The following is a 12,500-nucleotide window of genomic DNA, read 5'->3' as shown; positions in this document are numbered from 1 at the left end:
TAGGCTAGCTTTTAATTGACTAATTGTAATTTTACATTGTGCATAATTTATAGTCCATTTTTGTTGTTTTATTTGCTTTTATAACGTGATTACTTTTATAGGTTAAAAGTTTTAGGTTATTATTATTATAAAGCACTGTATAATAAATAGCAAAAAGCTGAACATAAAGTGCTGTACATCATAGAATACAGATAAAATTATGATATAGTAATGAAATTTTTAAAAAAAATTTTCCTGGTGTGTAGCGTAGAAAAAGTGTTTCGAAGGAAATGAACCAGCGAGAAAGTCATGCTTGTTAAGGTCTGATCCCTCATCCAAATTTGACCCCCAAATTGCTGAAAAAGTGAATGCTGGCTATGGTACAAGGTATCAGAACCAGCTTGCTGTGTGTAGAGCTGTGTGTCCACGGAGCGGTCCGATGCGGACTCCACTGCCAAAACCACCTACAATGAGCTTGTGAACATCAAAACGGGATAAATGGAGTAGAAAATGTGGCCTGGTCTGATGAATAATGTTTTGTTGTTTTTTTATTACATCATGTGGACATCACTTACCTGGGGAATACAGCAATGTTCCGCTGGAAACGCTTGAGTCGAGACATTGATGTGGATGTTACTTTGACTTTTCGCACCTAACTAAAGATTGTTGCAGACCAAGTAGATGCTTATTAGTAACAGGATTTCTTAACGGCAGTGGCTTCTTTCATCAGGATAATGCAGAAGTGTAAAAACATGTTGATTTGGCCTCTAGATTCCACAGATCTCAATCTGATCGAGTATCTGTGGGATGTGCCGGAAGAAGTCCGATCCATGGAGGCTCCAGCTCACAACTTCCAGGATTTAAATGATCTGCTGCTAAAGTCTTAGTGTCAGATACCGAAGCAAACCATCAGAGGTCTTGTGCAGTCTATGCTTAATGGGTCAGAGCAGTTTTGGTGTCCCAAGGGGGACCTACACGGTATTCAGCAGGTGGTTTTAGTGTCATGACTGATCTGTGTGTGTATGTATATGTAATGAGTGTGTGCCTTTCTCCTCTGTCCTCTGTCTCAGTTTCCTGCTGGACAGATTGCTTCAGTACGAGCGGGTGGACGAGGACTCGTCTGGTAAGTCTTTCTAAAAGAATTATTTTTTTAGGTTTGCTCTTTCCTTGCAAAGTACTAACAGCATGACCTAAACAGGCTTGCATGTAGGCTATAAAAGTCCTCGGCTACATCAGGCTCATCTTTTAGCCATTAGCATCAAGTCGAGTGAATTAAATGATGCTGCTCCACTTAGTCAGAGAAGACAGTTACGTACATATCCTTCCGGAGCTAGTACTGATCGCATATCGAAGCATTTGGAACACTGACTCAGGAGTGCATTTCCTCTACTACTTAATGCTTAATGTGAGTGCTGATTATGGCTCAGAGCCTTCCTATTACGTGTCAAGTGCTGATTCTGATCATAGACGAGAATAAGAATCACTCCTAATGATGTCGATGTTGAGTTTACTTGAGCGAGTCCCACACAGGGGGTGATGATGGGAAATCTTTGATGGTAAATGTTGATGTTGAACTCCATGACACCGCTTCACAATGTCTGATAAATGGCTGTGCTCTCGTGTATGGCTGGGTAATCACTTTCGTTTTAACGAATGGACCTATCTTGCATTAAACACTCTTACCCCTGATGGTACTCTTCAAAGCACACAAACATTGTGTGTTTTGGTGGAAAAATCTGCCAGACTCATTGCCACTTTCTCCAAATATTTTCAATCCTGGCTTTGGAATTTTACAGCACCTGTGGTGAATCTCCGGCGATTTGGTCAGTCTTTGTACCGGCCTCATTTTTATCATCTGTCAACTTTTATCAGCTGGTGTGAGCATGTGAAAGGGATCCCATTGTTAGCCCACCGTTCAAATATGCAGTTATTTCAATTCAGTTATTCTCAAAGAGATCGTCATCTACTGTGTCCTTAACCTGTCTGGCCATGAACTGTGCAGCCACCAGTTAAAGCTGGGAGTGTTTTAACCACACTATGATATTTTAAGGAACTTGCTTTCTCCTTTGTGGCAGTAACACAGATCTCATTTGTTGCCCTGCCTGTAAAAATCTCCCAGCCCACTTCCTCTCCTATCGTCGGCGTCAGCTCCTTTACGGCTGAGAATAAACATGTCATGATTTTAGTGGCACAGCGTACACTTCCGAGTGTATCACCCGATTTGCAAACGAGCTGTAGCATTTTTCAGGTGGTGTACAGTGCGTTTCCTGTGATTTCTATCTCTAGTCAGGCTGCCGGCGTCTCTACCGGCAGCTTCGGCTTCATCCCTGTGGTTTTCACATATGTCACTACAGCCATTACACCGCATGTGCTCTTATACCAGGTCACAGCTTTCCTGCGCTCTGTTTGAACACGGTTAATGAAACCGCTACACTGTGTTGTGTAGCCTAGCCTCTTGCTCGGCTCCAGCATCTGATCAATGTATCAGGTATAAGGAATTACGCAGTATTTGAGGCTCTGATGCAAATGAGTGTTGTGCCCCAGGGTTACACTCTGATTTTTTCTGAATGCTCAATCAGCTCTATCAGTCCTACGAGGTCTGCCCGAAGCGTACAGAGTGACATTTACTGAAAATCCATCAGTCTCTCTGTACATGCGAGGCAGCTGTAGTAAGCTCCAGAAAGCGCTGGAGTTTTAGCTCATGCCATCTGTTAGCTCATTGACTCTAGACATTCAAGACTCTTGTACTGTCTTCTATCGAGTCACCTATAAACAAATACTAAAGTCACCTCAGGGACACTTCAGTACACTCTCCATGACTGTGCAGATTTCACACAGACCTTTACGAGGATTGCTTAATCTGCTTCTGCAGCACGCAAAGACTAAAGATTGTGTTATTATTGTGCTATACATCTCTAATGAACGATCGTGTTCCAGACTCGGACGCCACGGCCTCCTCAGACAGCGAGGGAGAAGTTCAGAGGGAAAGAGATCCAGGAAAGAAGTGAGTCCAGCATATGTGATGATGCGACTAACCCTATGTTTGTCTAGCCGGCCGTGTTGTGTATTGGTGTTTATTTATTCCAATGCATTGTTGGACCTGTCTTAGGTTAACTCGGATGTATGATGTGCTTTAAAGCCAAGGGTTAACAAATCTTATCCATTTTGTGTGAAATCATTTAACAGTTGGACGTTTTTTTTAATCAGCATTAAGTACAATTATAATTAAGTGCAAGTAGGTTAAATACAAACCCACTGTATGGCATAGAGCCTGACGCTCGAGCGGGTTCCTGTGGAACCTCAGTGATTAACTGTGTGTAAACCTCAGGAGGAGAAGTCCCGGAGGTCCGTCCCTCGCTTCGTCCTCGTCACCCCAGCCTGCTCTCCTCTCTCGGCCCGGAGCGAACGCACTCCAGGCTTCAGCACCCTCTCAGTATCTCAACGCGGTGAGGAGTTTCTACAGCACAGCCTTACGTCACTTACCTCATCCAGCTTCAGCCTGTTGCTTTTAGTCTGAAACGCTGTCGAATTTGATCATATATTAGTTCTGTTTCTTTTGTTTTTTGGACGTTTTTATTCATTCATCCTTTTCTTTCTCTTTTCTGTTGTCGTCTCGTCACATCATCTGCTTATTTTCCGACCCATATCTTATGGGGTGGGGACTGTGCGTGCGGACATGGTGGTGGATTGCACGTGTGTCTGTGTGTCTGTGTCTGTGTGTGTGCGTGTGTGTCTGTGTGCGTGTGTGTCTGTGTGCGTGTGTGTCTGTGTGCGTGTGTGTCTGTGTGCGTGTGTGTCTGTGTGCGTGTGTGTCTGTGTGCGTGTGTGTCTGTGTGCGTGTGTGTCTGTGTGCGTGTGTGTCTGTGTGCGTGTGTGTCTGTGTGCGTGTGTGTCTGTGTGCGTGTGTGTCTGTGTGCGTGTGTGTCTGTGTGCGTGTGTGCGCGTGTGTCTGTGTGCGCGTGTGTCTGTGTGCGCGTGTGTCTGTGTGCGCGTGTGTCTGTGTGCGCGTGTGTCTGTGTGCGCGTGTGTCTGTGTGCGCGTGTGTCTGTGTGCGCGTGTGTCTGTGCGCGTGTGTGTCTGTGTGCGTGTGTGCGCGTGTGTGCGTGTGCGCGCGTGTGTGTGTGTGCGCGCGTGTGTATGTGTGCGCGTGTGCGCGCGTGTGTCTGTGCGCGTGTGTCTGCGCTCGCGCCCGTGTGTCTGCGCGCCCGTGTGACTGCCCGCGTTTGTGTCTGCCCGCGTGTGTGTCTGCGTGCCCGTGTGTCTGCCCGCGTGTGTGTGTCTGCCCGCGTGTGTGTCTGCCCGCGTGTGTGTCTGCGCGCCTGTGTGTCTGCCCGCGTGTGTTGTCTGCCTGTGCGCGTGTGTCTGTGCGTGTGTGTGTTTGCGTGCCTGTTGTTTGCGTGCCTGTGTGTCTGCGCGTGTGTGTGTTTGCGTGCCTGTTGTTTGCGCGTGTGTGTGTCTGTCTGTGTGTGTCTGTCTTTGTTTGCGTGCCTGTGTGTGTGTGTGTGTCTGTGTGCGGTAAACAGACCCTACCCTTCCCACCTGACTATTTGGCTCCCTCTGCTGAGCGAGTGAGGAAAGAGAGAAAACCAAAACCACCAAAACAGAGAAAAGAGTCTGCAGGAAAGGTGAGAGAGATAATGAGGGGAAAAGAGAACAGAAAGTCTGAAATGGCTTCGATTATTTCTTGTCTTACAGCCCCTTTTTTTTTTATTATTACTATTAAAAAATATTAGTGCTGTCTTTAACTACTGGGGTTAAAGATTTTACTGACTCCAAAAAATACATTTCTAAATAATAAATCAATCTAAAATTCCAGTAGGATGTTAAAATGACTTCATACTGTAGATTTGCTGAAAAATGGCACTCTCATACGTCATCGGGTCGGGTTTATTTTCGAACGAATCACAGGTGAGCCGGTGTCGGTGTACTGTCCTGTTTATTTATGTACATATGATTATTTTTCCTTCAAGAAAATATTTAGTTACAATTTTTTTTTATCAGCTGAGCCATTAAAAGAAGATGTACTTTTGTATTATACTTTTTCATGTGGGGTTGAAATTGTAATTTGTTTGCTGGTGAAGCAGCACCATTTTATAATCCAGTGTCTGACTATTAAATAAGGCAGAGTCCAGGGACAGGAAACAGCATCACATGTTATTAAAGCTATAGATAGACAGTGCGGATGAATCCCTGGAGAGGAAAGCGATGGTCCATTAGTGCATTACGGTGCATTAGAGACAGGAGTGTGGGTGTGGGAAGGAGGAGAACAGGCTGAATAAAGAATAGCGAGACAACTATACAGCATATTCAAGCTGATTATTAATGTCCTAAATACATCATTACAGTTATCGGTTAATATAAATAAAACATTAATATTTATTTTAGTAGAAGTAATGTAGTTGAAATACAAAGCATTGCTTGTGAACACTAACATGACATCATCATGATCATCCTATTTTGTCAACACTACATGAAATAACCTCAGTCTTCCACTATTATTTATTTATTTGTTTGTTTGTTTATTTGTTTATTTATTTGTTCCTTCCAGGTGGTTTCTCCGTTAGCATCTAACTACCCAGCAGGCAGTGCACCGGGCGCGGGTTCGTCCGGGCCGTTCAGCTGGGTGCCGCGGCAGATGCTGAGCGGAGACACCGCAGAGGAGGAAGGAGACAGTGAGGGAGAAAGCGATGGAGGAGAAGAGGAGAGAGGAGAGGGAGAGGAAGCAGAGCTGGTCATTGATATTCCTAACGAGTGATGGTGAAGTGGATGAAAGACTCTGGTGATGATTTAGCAGCAGTTATGCAGAATTACACCCGGACTCTTCTCCACCAATTTATTTATTTTTTTTGTTGTTGTTTTTTTAATAGTAAGAATTAAAGCCACAGTGCATAGTTTTTTTTTTTTTGTTTTTTTTTATGAGGTTACAGCAATCCACTGTTCCTTGTAATAGTAATCCACAGTCAGAGCTGTGATTGGATTTGGAGGGACATTTCGGATGCGTGTCGTACGCCAGCTCGGACACATCCCACACCATCCTGCCTGAAAGACAGCATCAGAAACAAAAAGCCCTTCTCTTTATAGATAGCTGAAGCTACTGAATGTTGTGGCAGGATTCTGGATCAGGTACGGCAGAATTATATTAACACTAAGAAGTGTTTGCTGATTCAGCATTTCTGTCTGCAACCCGAGTGTCGTATTACTCAGTCATGACATCCGGTGCTTTTTAAAGCGAAAAGTCAAACAGCTTTCCGTTCAAATCAATCAGCTGGTCAATGCTTACTCCATCACAATGTGTGTGTGAGACATAGCTGATCCACTGTCATGTTCAACACCCAGCTCTCATGTATGTCTGTATATTTTTGTGAGGTAAAACTTTTTCAAATATGGTGAATTGTAATCGGATTTTTGTTACCGCTGTGACTTTAATAAACAAATTTCTGCCTAGAAATGGAAAATGAATCTGTTATCGCTTAAATCTACAAATGCCATATGTTTTAAAAGTCTCACTGACTATTATGAAGAGAGTATAAACCTCTAGAGAACTCCTTCTGAATCCCAGAAGCTTTCAAAAAGGCTCTTATTAACACATTATCAACATAATGGCGCAAATTTCTCTTGTCAAGGAACCAATGCTTTTTATAACGTGATGTATCGGACTGGCAAGTATTTACCCCCTTTTGTGTGTACCATATAAAAACGTAATTTATTTGGTATTATGTGCCATGAATCTGTACAAAACAGCCCATAATTCTAAAGTGGGCACTAAAAAAATCATATAGATCAGAAATCTTATCGATTCAACTTTATTGTCATTACACATGTACAAGTACAAGGCAATGACACACAGTTTGGAATCTATCCAGAAGTGCAATAAGCAGCAAGTGCAAGATGTACAGTATTTGTATGTGAGGATGTGATGGTCAAGTGGTCAAGGAGCTGGGTTCCTAATCAGAAGGTCGGGGTTCAAGCCCACAATCTGCTGAGACATCTACGTTGGGTCCTTGAACAAGGTCCCTTAACCTCACCTGCTCCAGGGACGCTGCACAATGGCTGACCATGCGCTCTGACCCCAGGCCTGGGATATGTGAAAACTGGGGAAGTCATGGCCTAATGGTTAGAGAGTTTGACTCCTGACCCTAAGGTTGTGGGTTCGAGTCTCGGGCTGGCAATACCACGACTGAGGTGCCCTTGTGCAAGGCACCGAACCCCACCAACTGCTTAATATACAGGCTGTTATATATTATATTGACATAATATTCAGGGGGAGGCAGAGTAAGGAGACAGCTCTTGGGGGCTGAATCGAATCGTGATTAGTATTCATCTCTGTTGATGTAAAGTTTTAAATTAGATCATTTTATTAATTAACATGTTATTAATTGACAGCAAAGAGTGACACGGCCAAACACCAACAGTCAGCGACCGGTAAAGAGGGCATGTGAATGTAATGCTACCGTCACCGTGTTTTAGCATTAATACCTATGCAATTCCATACTTTTAAGGAGATTTTAAGGTACACTTATGTAACTGGCTACCGAGTGTATACAGTATATTTACTGCACAAAGATTACATTTCACTATTTCACTAGAGAACGTTAGAAATGATCCTGAGTTAGGTAAGAATTTGGGTGTGCGTTTTGTAGGACACACCATGCGGAGTAATCAGAGTGTGAAATAAACACACAAACACACAGAAAAATGTTGGAGAATGAATGTTACAACCACACCTATATTGCCCTGAAGCTCAGAGACTAGTTCAGGCAGGTAGATCTGCAGTGTAGGGTTACAATTCTCTCTCTCTCTCTCTCTCTCTCTCTCTCTCACACACACACACACACACACTCACACACACAGCTTACTGTTGTCATACCGACAGAGCTTTGCGCAATTCTCACTGGTATTTGAAGACAGGTTTAAAGTTGGCATGAAACATTGGATCACTGGATTGGATTCTATTTAGTGCATAATTTATATGTTGTAAAAAGGTTGTGTGGTCAGTGATATACGTTTATATTGTCAGAGAACAGGTCTGGGATTCTGTTTAGGAATACAGCTTGTTTTTCTGCCTTCCTGACAACCTGATATTCCATAGTGATAGGAATGCATGACAGTTTAGATTCCTTGTGAGTTGATTTAAATAGTTATTTGTTCAATTTTCCAGTAAAGACTCAGGTGTTATTGTAGAGAATAGTGGCTAGAGATAGGTTAAGGTGAACATTAGAGTCAAAGATAATAAATCCACATGTGAGACAGATAGCGAGAATATGCAAGTGTGTGTGTTCAATAAAGGGGTGTGTGTGTGTGTGAGAGAGAGAATGCTGATTTACAGGTAATGACGATAGGTGTGAGAGGGCGTATGCACAGGTTTGTGTACATTACAACTCAAGCACCACCAGAGAAACTGATTTATTGCCATTAAAAAAAGACAGAAGAATTAGACAGGAGTGCAGGAGGGGTAAAAGCACCCAGGCTCTTAAGGCGTAGTCAGGAGAGAAGGAGCAGAGTGTAGAGAGAGTGGGAGGGAGAGGAAGAGGAAGAGGGGGTGACTTGCAGGATCGTATCGAGTGTAATTGCTGCTTCGGTGCTGTCATTTACAGCCAGTGCCAGACTGCAGTGGAGAGGGTTTTGGCCATGCTGTGTGCAGCACAAAGGGGTAATGTGTGTGAGCCTGCAGTGCTGATCCTGGGCCTGCTCTCTTTGGTTCACATTATACCAGCTTCTGAACTGCTCAAATGCGAGGAGAGCTTTTATAGGAACATCTCCCCACAGCTGGTCACCGAGTCGGGCCTGGAGAGGAGATGCCACAGCCTGGGAGCCGGGCGCAATTTTGTTTCTCTTTATCACCCTGGACACCAGTCGAACGTCTACACGGCTCTGCACCTGGGCCAGCACAATGTATGGGGCAAAGGAACGAGTGAGGAGTCGGTAAGAAGATCTGTTTTTCTAGTTCTTTCCATTGCAAAAATGCAAAGCATTTGTTCTGAAGAGCCCAAGCTGTAACTGTTACCTGTAATTGAATTGTGCTGCCTCTGCTCGGTGGTACATCACATTGTATCGCAGATGGTTTTATGATTTTGCCATTTGAGTGTGTCATTTGAAATATTATCCCAGTTCTCTGGATGTATAAAAGCACTGCAAGGAGTTTAATACGGAAACAAATAAGGCTTCTAGAGAATTCCTTGGGTTCCAAATGAAGCGTGCATAAAGATATTGAGTCTGCATACTGTATGAAAAAGCTGACTAGGGAATAGATTTGAAGCTTAGGCTTAGAACAAAACACAAACTCCAGCAAATTTCTTAATGACGCTTCTCCTGCTTAATGAAAGGAGCCATTTAAAGACATTGCATACATTTGCATCTCAGAACAGCTTCTTTTTTTTCTTTCATTCAGCCACAAAGGAAACTTTTCTTTCTTGCTGCTATTAGATTCTGTGTAGATGCTGAAAGTGCTACAATGCTGTACAAGAGCATTGTACAATACATTAATGCCTGATCTGTTCCATTGTTGAGATTTAAAGAAAGATAACTATATTGAAAATATTTTTTGTGTCCTCAAATGTCTCTGCAGGACAAACCAAGTAAGACGGATGACCTGGAAGAGCTTCACGTCCCAGCTTTGTACAAGAAGGACCGGGGTGTAGCTTTATCAGAATCAGCCTCTCCTTTCCACAATCTGGATGCTCGTACTGCAGACTTGGTAGAGAGCAGGACCGTGCCACAGTGCTCTAAAGCAGGTGGGAGCGTGTACGTTCAGAGCGGCTTGGGCGGGCCGAGCGAGACGAAAGCAGATGTGCTGTGGTCGGCGGTGTGCTGCGATGTTCCTGATGGACAAAGCAGCTTCAGTTTTGGAATGATCCAAGAGGATGAAGGAGAGCTGAAGCTGATGACCGTTAAGGAGCTGGAGGAACTGCTGAGCGTTGAAGAGCTTTTCTCCGGTCGGTGTGGAGAGACAGGAAGACTAGAAGAACATGCACCAGAAAACACTGAAGTTTCTGACGAAAACACAGACATGGCTGAGACGGACAAAAGCACTGAAGAGGACGAGGTGACCGACAGGACAGCTGATAGAGTAGAGTCTGAACCCAGCCTGGAAGAAAGCGCTAATGAAACAGAAAGCTCTGATTCTCAAGAGGAAAGTGTAATCGTCTACGTCCTGTCTTCTGTCATCTATCTCCTGTATGCTCCGGTCTCTCCAGTTGTCTCCACCCTGACCAACCTTCCCTCTCAGATCTGCTACGTCCTGCAGGAGGACGCTGCTGTCCTGGCATCGCTGCCCAGTGACAGCTTCAGTTTGGTTCAGAACCTGGGCTCTGGTATGGTCTCAGGTGTTGAGAACGTAGGCAGCGTTGCGTATCAAGTTGGGGAGCATGGTGTGTGCTCGCTTTACACGTTTATAAGCACGTTAGCAGGTACTCTTGTGCTCTCATGCCAGGAGGGACTTGTAGGTACAGGAACGCTAATGGGTGACGTTCTAGGGTTGGTGATCGGTGCACTGGGTGAGATCTGGGACTTTGGCACAGAGGTAATAGTTTGCATGTGCCAGTGGGTTGGTGGGTATGTGGGTGCGGTGGGCTCAGAGATGGGTGAACAAGGCTTATCAATAGGTGAAGGAATAGGCAATCTGGCCTGGAGGGGACAAAGGGGACTTGGGCATGTGATTAACACAGTGGTGGGCATTGTTGGTGGAATGCTGGGAAACACATTGGAAAACTTACAGGAAGCCTTCAGCAAGGAGTGAGAAAGCAGGAGGTATTTTTGTTTTGTGCCTGAGCTCATGTTGCAAGCTTATTTATAATATACTGCATTACATCATTGCCAGTGTCTTACTGCTAAAATGCAATCTGCACGAAAATGGCTATTGGATTGGGCCTGAAATGGAAAGATTAGGGACTGATATGAAGATCTTGTTTGGAATTGAGGGATTAGTTATTCCTTTTTACACTCTGCAAATTAGGTTTGGTACATTCAGTTGACTGGCAAACATGGAAAGGTTTTTGGGTCATTAATTACAGATGTTTTTGTTGTAAAATATATGTGAGTTCCATCATCGAGACCATGATCTAAGCTCTTATACGGTGCGGCAGAACGCAGCTCAGTCTCGTCCTCATTCGGCTTTTTCCCCCCCAGTTTTGCCTTGGTGACCCTAGTTTATTATGCAGAACATCTGAATCTGTAACAATAAAAAAACGGGTGTTCAGTGCTCAGTCATCGGTGTGTTTGTGCCCTGTCATCTCTTCGGTGAAACAGATCTCTGCCTCTGTACCAAATCCAACCAGATCGATGTCTGAATAAAAGATTACTTCACGGATTTCGGATACTCATGTCATTTGTTCATCTGTACATTCCTAAGCGGTGGATAAAAAAAAATAATTATGAAGCATTTTTTTTATTGGCATGTTTTTACAGAATCCCCAAAGGAATCTCTCTCAAACCCAGACAGCGTTCTTTATAATAGTAAAACACACTGCTGTAGGGTTGTACATGGAACCGTTACCCAGAGGGGCATCTTTAAATATTACACAGAAGGGAAAATGAACATGATTAATCCTCATTATTCAATTTGTTTTCATTTAATGGTTATGTTTAAAAGCATTCAGCTATAAGGAATAATGACTATGAGATGAGGCAGTGTTTTGTATGCTTACTAAACAGTTATCTAATGCTCAAAAAGATTAAATTATTACTGTTATTTCCGTATTTTTCCATTCATCCAACGCTCACAAGGAACCTGGAGTCTATCACAGTCTGTCTCACCAATTTAAACACTACCAACAAAATAGTGTTGAGCCTTAAAAAGCATGTCTTTGATTATGGAGAGGAGAAAAATGGAGAAAAATGATTGAAAAATAAATGATTATGGAGAAAAAAACCCAAAGCACAGGGAGAACCTACAATCTATCTATCTATCTATCTATCTATCTATCTATCTATCTATCTATCTATCTATCTATCTATCTATCTATCTATCTATCTATCTATCTATCTATCTATCTATCTATCTGTCTGTCTGTCTGTCTGTCTGTCTGTCTGTCTATCTATTTATCTATCTATCTATCTATCTATCTATCTATCTATCTATCTATCTATCTATCTATCTATCTATCTATCTATCTATCTATCTATCGATCGATCGATCGATCGATCGATGTACCGACAGCTTTCATGGCAACTCTGTTGAAGCTTGTTTTTCTTAATCATTTTTATCATCCTTTCTATATCATCTATCCCCTCCACAGTGCACAAGGGCTCATTGAATAGTTTGATAAGGATGCAATTTATATAAATCACAGGCAATGTCTGTCACAGTCAGCAGATCTCTTCATAAACTGTGGGAGGTTTAGAAGCTTTGTCCTTAGCATCAGTATAACAGCTGAAGGAGAAAGGTGTTTATCCCTCCAGCACAGATTACAGCAGATCTCCTTTCTCATGCTGGTTTTCTGATCACATGTGCTTGTCGAACATCCCAGTCCCGATTTGTTTCCATTCAGCTACAAAAGTATTAGCTAGGTCGAGACACTGATGTT

The 12,500-nt window shown here is 43.2% G+C and overlaps 2 protein-coding genes across 3 annotated transcripts in view; both read left to right on the top strand.

The window, feature by feature from the left end:
- The window catches only part of ino80e (INO80 complex subunit E), an 8,276-nt gene extending 1,842 nt beyond the window's left edge, over window positions 1-6,434 (top strand). The window contains exons 4-8 of one of the 2 annotated variants that reach the window (XM_027148165.2): window positions 1,050-1,102; window positions 2,917-2,983; window positions 3,308-3,425; window positions 4,503-4,604; window positions 5,528-6,434. In XM_027148165.2, coding sequence (XP_027003966.1) covers window positions 1,050-1,102; window positions 2,917-2,983; window positions 3,308-3,425; window positions 4,503-4,604; window positions 5,528-5,734 — 547 coding nt within the window. In that variant the 3' untranslated portion in view covers window positions 5,735-6,434. The remainder of the gene's footprint in view (window positions 1-1,049; window positions 1,103-2,916; window positions 2,984-3,307; window positions 3,426-4,502; window positions 4,605-5,527) is intronic. The other variant, XM_047811660.1, reaches the window with a different exon arrangement.
- A 1,937-nt stretch (window positions 6,435-8,371) lies between these two features.
- On the top strand, window positions 8,372-11,284 carry LOC113642275 (endonuclease domain-containing 1 protein). Its single transcript, XM_027145620.2, has 2 exons — window positions 8,372-8,901; window positions 9,545-11,284. The coding sequence occupies exons 1-2, from the start codon at window positions 8,608-8,610 to the stop codon at window positions 10,712-10,714; spliced, it is 1,464 nt and encodes a 487-aa protein (XP_027001421.2). The 5' UTR covers window positions 8,372-8,607; the 3' UTR covers window positions 10,715-11,284.
- Window positions 11,285-12,500: the final 1,216 nt, after the last annotated feature.

The sequence above is a fragment of the Tachysurus fulvidraco genome, chromosome 3, assembly GCF_022655615.1.
Source record: "Tachysurus fulvidraco isolate hzauxx_2018 chromosome 3, HZAU_PFXX_2.0, whole genome shotgun sequence".
Lineage (NCBI taxonomy): Eukaryota > Metazoa > Chordata > Actinopteri > Siluriformes > Bagridae > Tachysurus > Tachysurus fulvidraco.
This window is presented reverse-complemented; position numbering and strand designations above follow the sequence as displayed.